A 19,003-nucleotide genomic window follows, 5' to 3' on the forward strand; every position below is an offset into this window, starting at 1 on the left:
AAAAAGTTAGCCAGGCGTGATGGCGGGTGCCTGTAGTCCCAGCTACTCAGGAGGCTGAGGCAGGAGAATGGCGTGAACCCGGGAGGCAGAGCTTGCAGTGAGCCGAGATTGTGCCACTACACTCCAGCCTGGGTGACAGAGTGAGACTCCGTCTCAAAAAATAAATAAGTAAATAAATAAATAAATAAATAAAAAATAAAAAACTCTTGTATTCTACTGATAACAGTGGTTTTTGATAAAACCAATTAGATAAAAAGTATTTATTGAATACCAATATGATATTCACAGATATATTGAATTTCACTTGTCCAGCATTTCTGAAAAGACCTATCATTTTCTTTTTATTTTTTAATTTTATTTATTTTTTTTTGAGACAGAGTCTTGCTCTGTCGCCCAGGCTGGAGTGCAATGGTGTATGGTCTCGGCTCACTGCAACCTCCGCCTCCCCGGTTCAAGCAATTCTTCTGCCTCAGCCTCCCGAGTAGCTGGGATTACAGGCACCTGCCACCACACCTGGCTAATTTTTGTATTTTAGTAGAGACGGAGTTTCACCATGTTGGCCAGGCTGGTCTCGAACTCCTGACCTCAGGTGATCCACCCACCTTGGCTTCCCAAAGTGCTGGGATTACAGGCGTGAGCCACCACGCCCGGTCAAGACCTATCATTTTCTAAAGGAAATTTGCTTAAAGGATTTAAAACAATAATTCCCTAGAAATAATGAAAGCATTTCTCCCTAGTTGTGGACATATGTTTTATAATCCAAATGTGGCTTTTTTGTGTGCGTTCATATGTGTTCTGCATCAGACTAAATCATTATTATTTCTAGCAACACAGCATATTCTTCATAGTTTTTATGTATTGCTGGTCCATATTGTTAATGGTTATTAACATTCAAGAGCTACATTAATTAACCCATGTAAATGGTTTTAAAAAATTGTATGATTAGGTCGGGCGCGGTGGCTCATGCCTGTAATCCCAGCACTTGGGAGGCCGAGGCAGGCAGATCACAAGGTCAGGAGATTGAGACCATCCTGGCTAACACGGTGAAACCCTGTCTCTACTAAAAATCCAAAAAAAAAAAAAAAAAAGCCAGGCCTGGTGGTGGATGCCTGTAGTCCCAGCTACTCAGGAGGCCGAGGCAGGAGAATGGCATGAACCCTGGAGGCGGAACTTGCACTGAGCCGAGATCGCGCCATTGCACTCCAGCCTGGGCGACAGAGTGAGACTCCATCTCAAAAAAAAAAAAAAAAAAAAAAAATTGGATGGTTAATACAGTAAAGAGTTCCTTATACAAGAAGCTTGATTTATTTACTGATGATAGTGTTTCATGTATATGATTAATTTTTCATAAGAGACCAATCCCTATTATGTGCACTTAAAAATTTTATACTGACTAGACCAAATCCCTGTAACTTTTTTTAAAAAGCATTTATTTCATTGGAGAGCCTTATCTTTAAGGCACTTTCTTATTATGTTCTGTATCTGAGTTTTAGAGGGTTAAAATACATTGTACCTCTTTGCCCCTTTTGCAGCCAGTTGAAAAATGCAAAAATCAGATAAATTGAGGTTGAAATATCAGCTTTTTTATTGAGTAAACATTGTTTTGAAGGAGATGATGGTTTTGTTTTGTTTTTCCTGCATCCTTCTGCAAGAAGGAGATGGTTTTGATATGGAACCATAGTGTGCTTCTTAGTACATAACCTCTGAATTGACTTACCCACACAGGCAGTGCAGGACTACTACTGGCAGCTCCTTAGGATGTGTCAGAAAGCATCGATATGGACCTTCTGTGCAAATATGCAGATACACTGAGCAAAGCACATCCATTTAGTTGTCTCAAGGAGCTTCTCCAATGAAATGGGGAGTGATGAAGGGTAGAGAAAAAGCAAGAGTGCAGTTACCCTAGCTGAACTTCTCCTCTTCAAAACTATAAGCAAGGAAATAAAAGTTCACTTCTGAGTAATGTTTTAAATTGTTTATATGGAGACTTTCAATTTTTACTCTTAAATGAATCTCAACCTTTAAATAAATGTATATATATTACATTTACGTGTCTTTAAAAATAGACTTTCTGTGAAGAACATTTCTCACTTCACCAGTTGCCTGCTATTAGTCCTGGGCTCAAATCGTTACAGTTTTTAAAGTTTACTTGTAATTGTGTTGAAAGAAGTCATTGTTTCTTTGGTTGTTGAAAACAGCTACTGTTGTTATTCTAGCTATGACATTAGTTAAATATTAATAACCCACAGCTATGGTGACAAAATTGTTAGAGAAATGAAAAATTGCCCTGATTTCTCTAGTCCCTGCTTTCCTTGTCTGTGAAAAGATTGAGATTTTTCTCTAAGATGCTATCTAGTTCTCCAGTTCAACCTCAAGTAAACAAACAGAATTGTATTCTGATGAGAAATTCTGTAAGTTACGTACTCCCTAAACACGAAGTACTTTTTGTGAACTACATTAAAATATGGATTAAGGTCTCTATGAAAATAAACTTAGATTTTTTTTAAAAAGTGATTTTTTCAGTCTACCTTGTAAATGATGAAATTAACATATATATATATAGCAAAGTTAAGAAATATGGATTGCAAATAGGATCCAGGATTATTATGTGTACCCACTTTGCTAAATTATTGGATATAAATGCTGTGGGACCATGAGTTCTATGAACTTCTCCAGTAAGGTATACATATTTAATATGTGTCCACAGAGGCTTTAAAGTCTCTGTGGAGTATAAAATCTGATTGTTTCATTGTCTGTAAGTTTCAAAAGCTCTTAGCGAACAACAGTAGTTTTTTTTCTTTTTTTGAGACGGAGTTTCACTCTTGTTGCCCAGGCTGGAGTGCAATGGCATGATCTCGGCTCATTGCAACCTCTGCCTCCTGGGTTCAAGCGATTCTCCTGCCTCAGCCTCCCGAGTAGCTGGGATTACAGGCACGTACCGCCACGCTGGGCTAATTTTGTATTTTTAATGGAGACGGGGTTTCACCGTTGTTGGTCAGTCTGGTCTCGAACTCCTGACCTCAGGTAATCTTTCCGCCTCGGCCTCCCAAAGAAAGTGCTGGGATTACAGGCGTGAGCCACCGCTCCTGGCCAACAATACTTTGTTTGTTTGTTTATTTTTGAGATGGAGTCTTGCTCTGTCGCCCAGGCTGGAGTGCAGTGGTGTGATCTCGGCTCACTGCAACCACTGCGTCCCGGGTTCAAGCAATTCTCCTGCCTCAGCCTCCTGAGTAGCAGAGATTACAGGCACCTGCCACCGCACCTGGCTAATTTTTATATTTTTAGTAGAGGCAGGGTTTCACCATGTTGGCCAGGCTGGTCTAGAATTCCTGACCTCGTGATCCGCCGGCCTCGGCCTCCCAAAGTGCTGGGATTATAGGTGTGAGCCACCGCATCCAGCCCAACAATACTTTTTAAATGAAGCTTGTATAACATTATTATGCCAGTATTTGTATAACATTCTGTCATTTTCTGAAGAAGTATATTTATTCATCAGTGTGTTTCAGTGTCAAGTAATGTATTAATCCAGACTTTCAATGTTCAAATCAGAAAGAAAGCCCTCACTTTTTTAAGGCCACATTTTGAGAAGATAACTTTTAAAACTAGTTTCTATTGTATATAAGTAATTTTAACATTGTTTTAACAGCTATGCCTAACATCTTTAATTCATTATATGTTTAATAGTTTATTTTTACTACTCATAGTTAAGAAAAAATAATGTCAGCCCTGTGAATAATATCTTTAACATACATTATCTTTTGTATGTTTGTGTTTGTTAGATGGAAGATGGTACCCCAAAGCATATCATCCAGATGACAGGATTTAAGATGGAAGAAAAAGAAGCGCTAGTCAAATTACTTTTAAAACTAGATTGCACTTTTATTAAGAGTGAGGTAAGAAACTTATCAAAATGTTCAAGATATATTTGAAAAATAACTAGAATTAAAATACTGGCCTAAGAATGACAAAATGCCTTCTTGATATTGTAGCAATAAAGAGGATGTGTTATAAAGGCAGTCTTACTTTAGTAACATTTCTTGATGTGGATTTTTCCCTCCAGAAATACAAAAATTGTACACATCTTATAGCTGAACGCCTATGTAAGAGTGAAAAATTTTTAGCAGCTTGTGCGGCAGGTAAGTTAACTGTCTTCCCCCAACTTAAAACAATCTTCGTGTTAAAGCAGAAGTATTTTAGTCTCTAGAGAGATAGCATATTTACATATCAAACCTAAATGTGTTTTTCTGATATTTTTTGAAAATATTTAATATATTTTTTGGCTTATTACTCTTCTAAGTAAAATTTTGTAACACATGAAAAATGTATTAAATAGGCAGAAATATTTACCTCAACAAGGATTTAGTGTGTTTTATTTAAGACAGAAAAATACGTTAATGAAAAGACTGGCACAAAATGTCAAAATCTTAAGCTTTTGTTAAAGTCTCAGCTGTTTTCAGTCAAGTTGTCTTTGATCTGTCATTTGATATAGGCAGTGCTTTTGTTCTCTCTCTGCTGCTTCTGCTATCCATATTATGAAGCAATGGTCATACTATTTTATTTTTCTAAGATATTAAATACTATAGATCCAAATTAAGACGTAGTGTTCTCCTCTATCGTTTTGTATTTTATAGCTTTCTCTACTGTGATTGATCTGACGTGTCATTAGTTTACTGATTGCAAAAAAAGAAAAGCATATGTAACTTGGGTGAATTTATCCTTTTTTAGATTAACTTACAAGGAAAACACTTGCATTCGTTTTTAACTTTACAAATGAAAACATACATTGTCCATAATGTTCAAAAAGATCATTGATGCCCAGATAAAGAAACTGTTGGTCGGGTGCGGAGGCTCATGCCTGTAATCCTAGCACTTTGGGAGGCCAAGGCAAAAGGATCACTTGTGCCCAGGAGTTTAAGACCAGCCTGGGCAACGTAGCGAGATCTCATCTCTTAAGAAAAAAAAAATAATTGTTATAAAATGACCTGAAAAATTATTTAACTCAATAAATTTGTTTTACAGAGTAATAATGCTGTGAACAATATTGGAAAAGCTGTTAGCATAGGAGGAAGAATATAAATCTAACCCAAAATAGTGAATAATGATAGTGATAATAATTCCAGTAATACCACATTTTATTTTGGATTTTAAAGCTTTATGTTTAGAATTATAAAATTGCTATTTAGAATTATATTTAAATGAAACTAATTACAACTAAGTTACAGCTATGGAATTACATTTAGAATTATAATTATTTGTCATGGAAAAGATTACATACAATGTTCAGTGATACTGTAAGCCTCTTACTATCAAAAAATTTCCCCAAAATGCATAGTTCAAAGATAATGTTAGCAGCGTAGCTTAAGAGTCTTATCTTGAAAAAGGTTGACTTTTATTTTATATTTGATCTTTATTGTTTATCATTTATCAGAACCAAAATTCCTTTGTGACTGACAGCTCATTTGCCTTCTAGGAAAATGGATCCTAACCAAGGACTATATAATTCATAGTGCCAAAAGTGGCAGATGGCTTGATGAAACAACTTATGAATGGGGATATAAAATTGAAAAAGATTCCCGTTATTCACCTCAAATGCAATCTGCACCTAAAAGATGGCGTGAAGAACTGAAACGCACTGGTGCTCCAGGAGCCTTCCACAGATGGAAAGTTGTCCTCCTTGTTAGAACTGATAAGCGAAGTGATTCTCTTATAAGGTGGGATGTGATTACATAAAAGCTAAAGCAATTAATGAGAAAATAATTTTGATTTGCATGAGTACTTTCTGTATTTTTTTGCAATTATTAGCCCAAATGAGCCGTGATGATTTACTCCAATCTCCTAGGTAAGCCATTATGCTCATTTAGACTTATGTGTCTTTAATAGAACAAAATCTACTTTACAATATTGTTTTAGATTATTCTGGATATCTCTATTTTACTTTCCATGTTATTCCTTTTGGCCAACTCAAGCAAAACAAAAAAGGAAAACTAATTGGGAGTTTTTTGTTTCTAGTTTTGAGGCACTTTTAGACTTTTGCTATTATCACAAAAGCATCATTCTGGGTTTATGTAGTGCTGTCTTCATTATTCATACTGTTTTCATCATAATTTTATTTCATTTTGTCCTTGGTATATTTTTAAAAGCTTTTTTATTGGGTAAACTGTATTCTAAGAGTGCTGTTACTTTTTTTATGGCAAGAAGGTGGGGAGTGTTTTTGACTCTTAGTTAAATGTAATTTATAATCAATAAAATGCACACAAATTAAGGGTATATTTTGATGAGTTTGGACAAATTGATGCACCCATGTTACCCTCACTATAATCAAGATCTGTTACATGTACATTATCCTACAATGTTCTCTTGTGTCCTTGAACGTTTAGTTCTGTACCACCAACACCAGGCAACCACCGATTTCCTTTTTATCACTATACACTAGATGTGTCCTTTTTAAGAGGTCCTTATGAATGAGATCATACTTAAATACTGCTTTGATATAGCTTCATTTCTCTAGTACAGTATTATTAAGATTTATCCATTTTGTGTATACCAGCAGTTTATTCCTTTTTGTTCCTTTTAGTCTACTCCATGGATATGTTACAGTCTGTTTATTCACATATTGGTAGACATTTGGGATATTTTTTGTCTTTGCTAATATAAATTGAGCTGCTATGAACATTTGGGTACAAGTATTCATATAGACATGTTTTCAGTTCTCTTGGGAAATATCTCGGAATGAATGAATTTATACTGTTTTAGATGGCAATTGTGTGTGTAACATTATAAGAAAATGCCAAACTGGCCAGGCTGAGTGGCTCAGGTCTGTAATCCTAGCACTTCAGGAGGCCAAGGCAGGAGGAGATTACTTGACCCCAGAGTCTTAGATCAGCCTGGGCAACATGGCAAGATGCTGTCTCTACAAAATTTTTTTTTCTTTTTTGCAAATTAGCCAGGCTTGGTGATGCATGTCCTAGTCCTAGCCACTTGGGAGGCTGAGGTGGGAAGATAGCCTAGAGCCCAGGAGTTGGAAGCTGCAGAGAGCTATGAACTGTTTTTCAAGGTAGTACCATTTTATATTCCCAGTAGTAGTGCATGAGAGTTCCAGTTGCTCTGCAGTTATTTTGGCACTATTAAGGAAAATCAGTTGACCAGGTATGTGTGGTCTATTTCTGGACTTCCTGTTTGGTTCCAGTGATCTCTATATCTACCTTATACCAACACTACACTGTTTTGGTTACTGTATCTTTATAGTGAGTCTTGAAATTAGGTACTATGAGTTTCTTAACTTCGTCTTTTTAAAAGTTGTTTTAGTGAATCTGGGTTCTTTGTATTTCCGTACACATTTTAGAATCACTGTCAATTTCTGTGAAAATGCAAACTGGTATTTTTATTGGGATTGTATTTTATAGGTCAAATCTTAACAATATTTCTTCCTATTAGTGAACTGTGTATCTCTCCGCTTGTTCTTTAATGTCTTATAGTTCTCATTATATAAATCTTGCACATATTTTATTAAATTTATTCCTAGGTATTTTGTGTTTTGGGGTGCTAGTATAGATTGCTCTTAAACTTTTTATCTGCATCTTTTGAGATAATTTGCTTTTCTCCTTTATTTTCCTAATATGTTGAATTATACTTGTTTGTTTCTTTTATTTATTTGTTTATTTATTTTGAGACAGTCTCGCTCTGTCGCCCAGGCTGGAGTGCAGTGGTGCAATCTCGGCTCACTGCAAGCTCCGCCTCCCAGGTTCACGCCATTCTCCTGCCTCAGCCTCCTGAGTAGCTGGGACTACAGGTGCCTAGCTAATTTTCTGTATTTTTTAGTACAGGTGGGGTTTCACCGTGTTAGCCAGGATGGTCTCGATCTCCTGACCTCGTGATCTGCCCGCCTCGGCCTCCCAGAGTGTTGGGATTACAGGCTTGAGCCACCGCGCCCGACCTTTTTTTAAAAAATTTTTTGAGATGGAGTTTCGCTCTTGTTGCCCAGGCTGGAGTGCAATGGCGTGATCTTGGCTCACCGCAACTTCCGCCTCCCAGGTTCAAACAATTCTTCCGCCTCAGCCTCCCGAGTAGCTGGGACCACAGGCATGTGCCATCACACCCGGCTAATTTTATATTTTTAGTAGAGATGGAGTTTCTCTGTGTTGGTTAGGATGGTCTCGAACTCCCAACCTCAGGTGATCCACCCGTCTCGGCCTCCCAAAGTGCTGGGATTACAGGCGTGAACCGCTGCGCCCGGCCACTTGATTAAATGTTAAACAAAGTTGTATTCTTGAGATAAACTGTACTTCATCATGGTGTATTTTTTTCTGGTTCATTTTTAATATTTTGCTGATTCTATTTGCAATTTTTTAAAAATGATTTTTGTATCCTAAACCTGATAAATGACATCTATGTAAATATCTAAACTTAATGTCATATTTAATGGTGAAAGATTTTTTTCCCCCATGATTAGTAACAAGGCAAGGATGCTGACTCTTAAAATTTCTGTTTAGCATTTACTGGATGTACTAGCCATTGCAATAAGCCGGAAAAAGAAATAAGCCATAAAATTGCAAAGAAAGAAAAATAATTGTCTTTATTTCCAAAGACATGGTTGTATACTAAAAAATTTAACCAAGATACTAGAACTAGTGAATTTAGCGAGATCAAAAGACAACAGATCACTGTATAAAATTTAATTGCATTCTCATATACTAGCAAAGAACAATTGGAAATTGAAGTTAAAATACTCATTTTGGTTTTATTAATTTTCTCTATTGTTTGTCTGTTATTTCATTGATTTCTGTCCTTGGTTTTATTATTTCCATACTTCTTGCTTTAGGCTTAATTTGCTTTTGTTGTTTTTCTGTTTGTTTTTGAGGTAAAAACTTGGATCACTGATTTTTAGACCTTTCTGTTTTCCTATTAGTTGCCCCAAGCATTGCTTTATCCACATCCCACAAATTTGTATTAATTGTGTTTGCTTTTTTATTAAGTTCAGAGTATTTTTAAATTTTCTTTTTCGTTTCTTCTTTGACCCATTGATTACTTACAAGTTTATTATTTAATTCCCAATTACTGATAGAATAATTTAATTTTCTAACTGTAATTCAGATTAGTCTTTACTTCTGTTAGTCCTATCAGCTTTTGCTTTATTTATGTTGAATTCCGGCTATCAGTTGCACACGTATTTTCTCAGTGGCCCTGATTTTGTAATTTTTATTTATTTTTTTCTGTTACCTCAAATACTTGTCATTGTGTCCTTTGATCTACATTTCCTATTCCCCCACCTCCAGCCTTTGGTAACCACCATTCTGCTCTCTGCACCTATGTGTTCAACTTTTTTAGGTTCTATAAATCTAATTTTCTTTGGACTTTCACATATAAGTTAAAAATAGTATTTGTCTTTCTGTGCTGGGATTGTTCACTTAGCATAATGGCCTCCAGTTCATCCATGTTGTTGCAAATGACATAATTTCTCTCTTTCTAAAGTCTACATATTATTCTATTGTGTGTATATATATATACTATATTTTCTTTATTCATTGATGTACACTTTAGGTTGGTTTTATAACTTGACTGTCGTGAATAATGCTGCAGTAAATATGGGAGTGCAGATAGCAATTTAACATACTGGTTTATTAATTTCCATTCCCAACAACTGGGGAATACCAGGGCTCCCTTTTCTCGATATCTTCACTAATAATCATCTTTTTGATAATAAGCATTCTGACAGAACTGAGATGTAATTTTCATTTTCCTAATGATTAGTGATATTGAGCATTTAAAAATTTATCTGTTGGCCATTTGTTTATCTTGTTATGAGAAGTGTCTATTCAGATCCTTTGCCCATTTTTAATCAAGTTGTTTTCTTGCTATTGAGTTGAGTTCCTTGTATTTGGATATTAACCGTTTTTTACACGTATGGCTTGAGAATATTATCTCCTATTCCACAGGTTGCCTCTTCATTCTCTTAAATGTTTCCTTTGCTGTGCAGAAGCTTTTTAGTTTTATGTAACCTCATTTTCCTGTTTTTGTTTTTGTTGGCTGAGCTTTAGAGTCAAATCCAAAAATTATTGCCCAGACCAATGTCCTGTAGTTTATCCCCTGTGTTTTTTTCTAATAGTTTTGCAGTTTCAGGTATAATGTTTACAGTTTTTCAATGTAAATTCTATTTTATCTCATAGGAGTGTAGCTGGTCCTGCTCTCTTGGTTTTCATTTACATGGAGTATCCTTTTCCATCCCTTCATTTTCACTCTGTGTGTCCTCAGAGGTGAAGTTAGTCTCTTGTAGGCAGTACATACTTGGCGTTTTTTTTTGGTTTTTTTTTTGCTTTTTCAATCTTTTTGACCACTCTATATCTTTTGTTTGGAGAAGTTAATCCATTTATGTTTGGGGTAATTATTGGTGGGTAAGGACTTACTGCTGCCATTTTGTAGTTTGTTTTCCAGTTGATTTGTATATACTGTGTTTCTTTCTTCCTATGTTGCTGTCTTCCATTGTGGTTTGATGGTTTTCTGTAGTGGTTTGCATTGATTCCCTTCTACTTACGTTTTGTGTATCTAGTAGAGATTTTCCTTTGTGGTTACCATGTAGTTATATAAAACATTTTATTCTTATAACAGACTATGTCAAACTGATAACTTTGGTCATATATAATAACTCTACACATTTACTCTCCCCCATTTTATGTTTTGATGTCAAAATTTATATTTTCTGATTTGTATCCCCTGACAATCGTAGCTATGGTTCTTTTGATAGATTTGTCTATTAACCACTGCACTAGAGATAAAATTGCTTCACACACCACCATTTTAGTCCAGAGTATTCTGAATATGATTCTACATTACTTAGATTGTTAAGTTTTATACTTTTGTATGTTTTATGTTATTGATTAGTGGCCTTTTGATATAGCTTAAAGAACTTTCTTTCATAGTTCCTATCAGGCAGCCCTTATCATGATAAACTACTTTAGTTTTTGTTTGGGAAATTTTTAATTTCTCCCTTCTTTCAGTTTAGCCAGGTAAGTAAGGTATTGGCAGTTTTTTTCCTTTATCACTTTGAGTATATCATAGCCCTCTTTCCTGACTTGAAGTGTTTCTGCTTTCAAATCCACTGGTAATTACGTTCAGACTCTTGCATGTGATGTTTCTTATCTCCTGCTGCTTTCAGAATTTTTTATTTGTCTTTGATTTTTGATAATTTGATTATTATATACCTTGGTATACTCCTTCGGGTTAAATTTGATTAGAAACCACGATGCTTCTTGTCCCTGGATGTGGCCATCTTTTCCCAGATTTCAGAAGTTTTCAGCCATTATTTCTATAAGTATGCTTTCTGGTCCCTTTCCTCTCTCTTCTGCTGAGCTAATTTTATACAGTTATTAGGTCTCATAATTCCCATAGGCTTTCTTCATCCTTTGGGTTTTTTTGCTTCACTGACTGGAAAATTTCAAACGTTCTGTCTTTGAACTCACTGATTCTTTCCTCTGTTCGATTAAGCCTGCTGTTGTTGAAGCCTTCTGTTGCATTTTTCACTTTAGCAATTATATTCTTCATCTCCAAAATTTCTATTTTGTTTTTGTTTATTCTTTTTATTTCTTTGTCAGACTTCTTGTTTTGTTCATGTATTGTTTTCCATATTTTATTTAATTTTTAATCTGTATGTTCTTGTATTTTACTGATTTTTTTTTTTTTTTTTTTTTTGAGATGGAACCTCACCCTGTCACCCAGGCTGGAGTGCAGTGGCACAATCTTGGCTCACTGCAACCTCCTCCTCCTGGGTTCAAGCGAATCCCCTCCCTCAGCCTCCCAAGTAGCTGGGATTACAGGCACCTGCCACCATGCCTGGCTAATTTTTTTGTATTTTTAGTGAAGATGGAGTTTTGCCATGTTGGCCAGGTTGGTCTTAAACTGCTGACCTTAAGTGATCCACCTACCTTGGCCTCCCAAAGTGCTGGGATTACAGGCATGGGCCACTGTGCCTGGCCTGAACTTCTTTAAAGGGATTATTCTTTGTCTATCATTCCGTAGATCTATAGATCTCCATTCCTTTAGGGTCCATTGTTGGAGCTTTGTTAATTTCTTTGGAGGTGCCCTGATTCTTTGTAATCTTTGAGTTTTTGCATTGGTCTCCTCATTTGTGGAGACAGCCACATCTTCCAGGTGTTCCTTGGCAGGGATAGAATTTCACTGTTTAGTGATCACTGGGAGATCACTGCTTGTGATTCTGTATGGGCTGGTAATGACTCCAAGCAGGTAGAGCTTGCTCTGATACTCTGTATGGCTGGGCTGCTACCTTTGCATTGATTTTGGAGAGGGGATTGTGCTGGCTGGGCTCTGCTGTTAGGTAAAACCACTGGCTGAGCTCTGCAATCAGGCAGAGCTGCAGGCTAGGCACTGCAATTGTCTCCAGTTGGGCCAAGCTCAGGGTGTATTCCCTGGCTAGGTACTACCAATATTTGAGATCCGCAGTTGAACAAGGTTGCAGGTTGTACCCCAAGATTAAGTAGAATTGCTGCTTAAGATGGATGGGCCTAACTGCTATGCTTAGTACAAATTACAACTGGGGTTTGCCTCACAGTCTTGGTGGGGCCTTGAGGTGGGCTTTGAAGCTGAGCTGAGAACTGTTTAAAGTTCTGAGTGTGGCAGAACTAGCCTCTGTACTTTAATGAGATACACTGTGGTTGGCATCTCGTTACCTAAATGGAGTCTTTGAATGTGTGTTAAGGCTGTACTGAATGCTGTTCAAACTCCTGCATATGGCAGAACTAGTCCCCACTCTGCCGAAATGCAGTGTGGCAGTCCTTTCCCATCCTAAGGAGAATCTTGGCATGAATGTTGAGGCTGCACAAAGTGCTGTTGAAATTCCCAGTTGTGGCAGAACTAGCCCCTGGTTTTTTATATTGGTAATGTGGTGAGTGTCTCACTCCCTGGGTGAGGCCATGGGGTAGGGTTTGAGGCTGAGCCTGGAGGCTGCCCATCTAGGGATTCACGCCAGGTAGAACATCCCACAATAGTTTTGCAGGTGCTGTGCTGTTGACTGATACCTCTGATTTGGTGCCATTGATGGCAGTATGTTGCGCTACCACCAAGATTTGTGCGCTGGTTTTTGTGAGCTCCACCTCCTTGCTTTGTTTCTTCTTATTATTAGTTTTTATTTTATTTTTTTGAGACAGAGTCTCGCCCTGTCACGCAGGCTGGAGTGCAGTGGTGCGATCTCAGCTCACTGCAACCTCCACCTCCCAGGTTCACGCCATTCTCTTGCCTCAGCCTCCCAAGTAGCTGGGACTACAGGCACCCGCCACCACGCCCAGCTAATTTTTTTTGTATTTTTAGTAGGGACAGTTTCACCGTGTTAGCCAGGCTAGTCTCGATCTCCTGACCTTGTGATCTGCCCACCTCGGCCTCCCAAAGTGCTGGGATTACAGGCGTGAGCCACTGCACCCAGCCATCCCATCATTTCTTTATTCTGCTTTCCCTTTTTCCTTGACTTCTTTTCCACTAGTTGAGTGTTTTTAATGGTTTCCTTTAATCTCTGTATTAGATCTCTTTTTTTAATGGTTGCTGTAATATATACAGTGTCCATCTTTAACTGCTCATAGTCAAATGTCAAACAGTATCTTTTTGCATGTAGTGCAGAAACCTTAAAACAATACACAGTTGACAGTTGAACAATGTGGGATTGGAGTGCTGACCCCCTGTGTAGTTGAAAATTCATGTAAAACTTGACTCCCCAAAAACGTAACTACTAGTAGCCTACTGTTGACTGGAAGCCTTACTGATAATGTAAACAGTTAACATAAATTTTGTTATATGTATAAGAAAATCATAAGAGAAAATATATTTATTATTCATTAAGTGAAAGTGGATCATCATAAAGTCTTCATCCTTGTTGCCTTCATATTGAGTAGGCTGAGTAGGAGGAAGGGTTGGTTTTGCTGTCTCAAGGGTAGCAGAGGCAAAAGAGGTGGAAGGGGAGGCAGGAGAGGCAGACACACTTGGTGTGAAACTTTTGTGGACCTGTGTTGTTCACGGGTCAACTGTATTTCCATTTGTTCTTCCTATCCTTTTTTCTATTGTTGACCTCTGTATTATAAACTTCCAAATACATTGGTAATATTTTACTTTTGCTAGTCATTTACTTTTAAGATGATTAAAAATAATGAAATATATCTTCAATATTTGACTTCATTTTTACCATTTCCTGGCATTATTAGTTTCTTTGTGTAGCTCCAGATTTTCCTCTGGTGTCATACCTTTTTTTGCCTAAAGAACTCCTTTTAACAGTTCTTATAATGTAAGTGTGCTGGTAATGATTTATCTCATTTTTTATTTGAGGAGGTGTTTATTTTTGGAAGATATTTTCACTGCATATAGAATTATGGGTCAACAGTTTTTTCACTTTAATTCATAATTAAAGATTCTCTTCCACTTTCTTCTGGCTTACGTAGTTCTGATGAGAACTCAGCTGTCATTCTTTTTTTCCGTTTGTATCATTTTGTCTTCCCTGGTTTTCTTCAAGATTTTCTCCTAGCCATTGGTTTCTACTAGTTTGATTATGATGTGTAGTATAGTGTTTGTGTTTGTGTATTTTATTATTGATTTATTTTGCTTGAGGATCTCTGAGCTTGTGTATGTGGAGTTTTTTGGTTTTTATTAAATATGATGCTCTCCAGCCATTATTTTTTAAATATTTCTTCCTTCATGTTGTTCTTCTGGAACTCCATTGCATGCCTTTTAAACTATTTGATTATTTTCAATAGCTATTGCATGCTTTGTTCTTTTTTTAAAAAAAATTTTTAGTTGGGATACTTCTATTGACCAATCTTAAAATTCAGTGATTCCTTTTTCAGTTGTGTTCAGTCTGCAGATGAGCTTGTCGAAGAAATTCTTTGATATAATGCCCTTTATTTCTACCATTTCCATTGAACTCTCCAGTGAATTCCTCATTTCTTCAAATATGTTGTCCACTTTTTCCATTAGTTCCTTTAACACATCAGTCACAGTTATGTTAAAGTTGTTTTCTGGTAATTTCAATATGTGGGTCATATTTCAGTGTATATTGTTGTTTCCTTTCTCTTAACAGTGGTTTGGTTTTCTTCTTGCCTATTTTGTATGTTGCGTTTTTTTTTTATTGCATGCCAGATATCACATGTACAAGAATATTGATAGAGGCTGATGTGAATATTTATATCCAAAAATTAGGCCTACCTCTTCTGTAAGGTGGTTAGTGTGGGTGATTGAGTTAATCTTGTCAGTTGTTGAGCTAGTGCTATGGAGAATTTTGTTCCCTCCCTCCACCACCACCCACCCCCCTGCCCCACCCCGCCAAAACTCATGTTGAAATTTAATTGCCATTGTGACAGTATTGGAAGGTGGCGCCTTTAAGAAGGGATTAATGCCATTATCATGGGACTGGCTTGGTTATAAAAGTAAGCTCTTTCTCACATGGTCTCTCTTGCTCTTCTGCTTATCTTCATGGGATGATGCAGCAGGAAGGTTCTCATCAGATGCTCTTGGAGTTCTGAAAGTCCAAGAATAAAAACTTATTTTTCTTATAAATTGCCAAGTCTTCAGTATTCTGTTATAGCAGCAGAAAACAACAAGACAGCTGAATTTGAGTATTGTTAATTCTGTAATCACCATCAATGCATCACTTCAGCTTACAGCAGTGGGCTCCAGTTTCTTTGTGCTTATTATGGGTACTGGACTGGAATGCTGAAGGGTTTCTCATCACTATTCTTGCTCTGCCCTAGCTTTCAACAATCCTTAAACTACTAGGTCATAGAAGGTGTCTCTTTTCATACTCTTCCTTTCTCTGTTGTTACTCAGCTTCAGGTCGAGGGTGTGGGTAGATATAGTCTCAGTTTTGCTAGACAAGCTTCACCCTTAAGCATTTTCTGTACTATTGGTCCTTGGGTTTGGGGCTTTCTCAGCATTTGTGTATCACACTTCCATGGCAGCTAAATTCTGCCTTGTACATGTAGGCAGTGGCCTGGGCAAGAGGGTTTCCGGCCTCTCCCCCAGTATTAGATCTCTGTTGTGTATTGATACAAGATCTGGGACCTAAGTGACATTCCTGCTGCTCCTTCAGGGAATATGTTTTTTGCTTTTATCCCTCATCTGGAAACAGTGGGTATTTTTCCCAGGCTGGGGAGCAGCAGGTTTTCCTAACCCTTGCCTAAGGGCAGGTAAGTTTTATTTCCACCCCTCCAAGAGAAGCAGTGCATCTTTTCCTAGGTCTGAGGGCAAAAGACTGTCTTATTCTTACCCAAATGGCTTAAGACTTTTGCTTTATATGAGAGAACGGTCTGGAGAAGTGGGCCTGGTTTTATATCTATCCGTTAATGGCAGCCAGTCACCACTGGCCCACTTATGCTATCAAGGATAGCTCCCTGCATTTCTTCTAACCTGCCTTCAATCTTTTTCATGAGCATTTAATGGAGTCACGTGGCAAAGAGCTTGCTAGTGAGGACAGGTTTCCCTTATGTCACAGACTTTCATCTTTCTAAACTGTGATGCTAGCTATACTTGCCCCTTAAATTTTGTAAACTTAATTTTTACATGTTTTTATGGGAACTGTGTTGCTCCTTTGATCTGCCAAAAGTGAAATAGTTTGGTTGTCCAGTCTCTTCATAAAAGAGCTTATCCCTCTTCAGAAATCCCCTTACTTGGTTGACTTCTTACCTAGGTTTTCTGATGGGGTCAATAAAAGTTAGGATTTTGTAGATTATTTGGCTTTTTCTTACTGTTAGGTGATAGCCTCCCTTGTGGCTTTCTAAAGCCTAAGCAGAAGCAGAACTTCATGAAACTTTTGTGATGTATGTCTGTCTCCCTTGTGTGTGTCTTCTTAGTCTAAATGTAAAATATATTTTTTCATTTGTTTTTTCCTAATTTTATTTTTTTATTTTGTAAAATGTATTTCTTAACATAGATCAAGGCTAATTTTTTTTTTAAGTAGTTCAAGGCTCAAATTTTTTTGAGAGCTAACTTTTTAGGAGTGTTTGCAACTGGTTCCATATTTTATGGTCCAGAGTTACTTTCTTGGGAGTACGTTACCTTTGAGGATAGCTGCTTCCTTAGACTTCTTTCATTATTCTTTTGGTTTATTGACATGACTTTTCGTTAGGGAATACTTTAATATTCTTGGTCCCTAAAAGCCTTTCCTTTATCAAGAAATGGATAGGTAGAAAAACTACTATGATTTCTTAAATATCTGCTCTGAACAATTTATAATTTAAGAAATTACAGCCGTATTCTCTGTGATCCTCAGTTGCCCAGAGAAATTAGTCCCTATTAGAAAAGTCCATTCGTACTCCTAAGAAATAATTAATTTAGATAATTTGACTAAAGAAACTCAAATTTTCTAATACTTTTATACCATTTACATTTTTATTTAGAGTTTTGGAGGCTGGAAAGGCAAATGTTATTTTACCAAAAAGTTCACCAAGTGGAATAACTCATGTGATTGCCAGTAATGCAAGAATTAAAGCTGAGAAAGAAAAAGATAACTTTAAGGCTCCATTTTATCCAATTCAGTATCTAGGGGATTTTCTTTTAGAGGTAAGTAAAATAAATAGTAAACATTTTATTTTGTTTCATGTGTTCATTTTATAAAATACCAATATAGTAAAATATATATTAAAGTTGTGTTCTAAATTTTGAAAATATATTGATAGTAATTTAAATGACCACTTTTTAAAGGCAGTGGCTCTCCATTACTTAAATATTCATGAATACTTCCTATAGATTTGAAAGAAGCTTACTTGTAAAGTTTAACATTAAGTATTTTAATGTCAGTATAAATAAAATAGTAGAATATATAGTATTATATAGTATTGTATGAGAATTTGGGGGTTATTTTTCCTTTGGAAAAGAGAGCTATTTCTAAGGGTTTAGAAATACTGTCCTGTCCTATTCCCCTACATCCTCCTCCTTACTTGGTGTGGATAATGCTCCTCAAGTTGTTTGAATGGGCATCAAACCCTAGAAGAAACTGTCCAGGAGATAAGCAAAGAAGAATTTTAAGAGCACTCGGGGGAGAAGAGAACCCTTAGTATGTCCAAAAACAACCTTGATATAGGAAAAATCATCTTCATTGTTTCCCATCTTGTAGATACCATTATGTTTTATCTAATACTTTATGTCAGAGATCTGGAAATTACCCTTAAAATCTTTCTCTCCCTTACTCCTCACATCTGTCAACTACTAAGTCTTACTGATTTTATCTCAAATGTTTCTTGAGTCAAACCACTTCTGTCCTTCTGTACTAACATCATATTGAGTTTACCATCTTTCCTCTGCACTTCTGTACTAACATCGTACTGAGTTTATCATCTTTCCTCAGCACTCCTGGAATAGGCTTATGATTACTCTTCTGTAACTCTACCTTTTTACTCTAATTTCCTAGTTACTCTTTCTTTTTCTTTTAGTATATTCTAGCTCATTCAGAAAGAGCAATCAAAATGCTCTTTCTAAAACAATTTTGATCCTGTCACTCACCTACGTAAAACCCTTCAGTGGCTTCCCATTGCTCTTAGGACAAAGTCCTAAATCTCTAATATGGCTTACAAGTTCCCACAGGATTCCTGTCGTTTCTGTTCAATTGCATCCTGCTTCACTCTTATCTATGCTCACTATGCTATATGAAAACTCCTTCTCCCAGTGTCTTAAATAAGCTAAGCTACTCCTAACTCAGTGTCTTCTCAAAAGATATTTTCTCCTCCTGAAAAGTTATTCTCCACTACTCCTTCACTCTGTGGGTCTTCCTGCCTTCTGCTCATCTTTCAGGTTCCTGTTACAATGTTACTCTACAGGGAAGCCTCCTTGATCCCCTTACTCAGTGAGGTTCACCTATGTGTTCTCATAGCATTATTTAGCTTGGTACTCCTTACAATTACAGTTACGTAATTGATTATTTGGTTAATGTCTATTTCCCCATGTAGACCAAAAGCTCCTTGTCATCAGGCATCATGTCTGTCTTTTCCATTGTTTTATTCTGATCACCTCACAAAGAGCCTGGCAC

General features: G+C 36.8%; 1 protein-coding gene across 13 annotated transcripts in view; it reads left to right on the forward strand.

The window, feature by feature from the left end:
• The window catches only part of SLF1 (SMC5-SMC6 complex localization factor 1), a 92,001-nt gene that overhangs the window by 6,374 nt on the left and 66,624 nt on the right, over nucleotides 1-19,003 (forward strand). For all 13 annotated transcript variants that reach the window (XM_054489415.2, XM_063664994.1, XM_063664996.1 and 10 more), the window contains exons 2-5: nucleotides 3,780-3,893; nucleotides 4,061-4,136; nucleotides 5,471-5,711; nucleotides 17,379-17,541. In XM_054489415.2, coding sequence (XP_054345390.1) covers nucleotides 3,780-3,893; nucleotides 4,061-4,136; nucleotides 5,471-5,711; nucleotides 17,379-17,541 — 594 coding nt within the window. The remainder of the gene's footprint in view (nucleotides 1-3,779; nucleotides 3,894-4,060; nucleotides 4,137-5,470; nucleotides 5,712-17,378; nucleotides 17,542-19,003) is intronic.

This window comes from Pongo pygmaeus, chromosome 4 (assembly GCF_028885625.2).
Source record: "Pongo pygmaeus isolate AG05252 chromosome 4, NHGRI_mPonPyg2-v2.0_pri, whole genome shotgun sequence".
NCBI classification, from domain to species: Eukaryota; Metazoa; Chordata; class Mammalia; order Primates; family Hominidae; genus Pongo; species Pongo pygmaeus.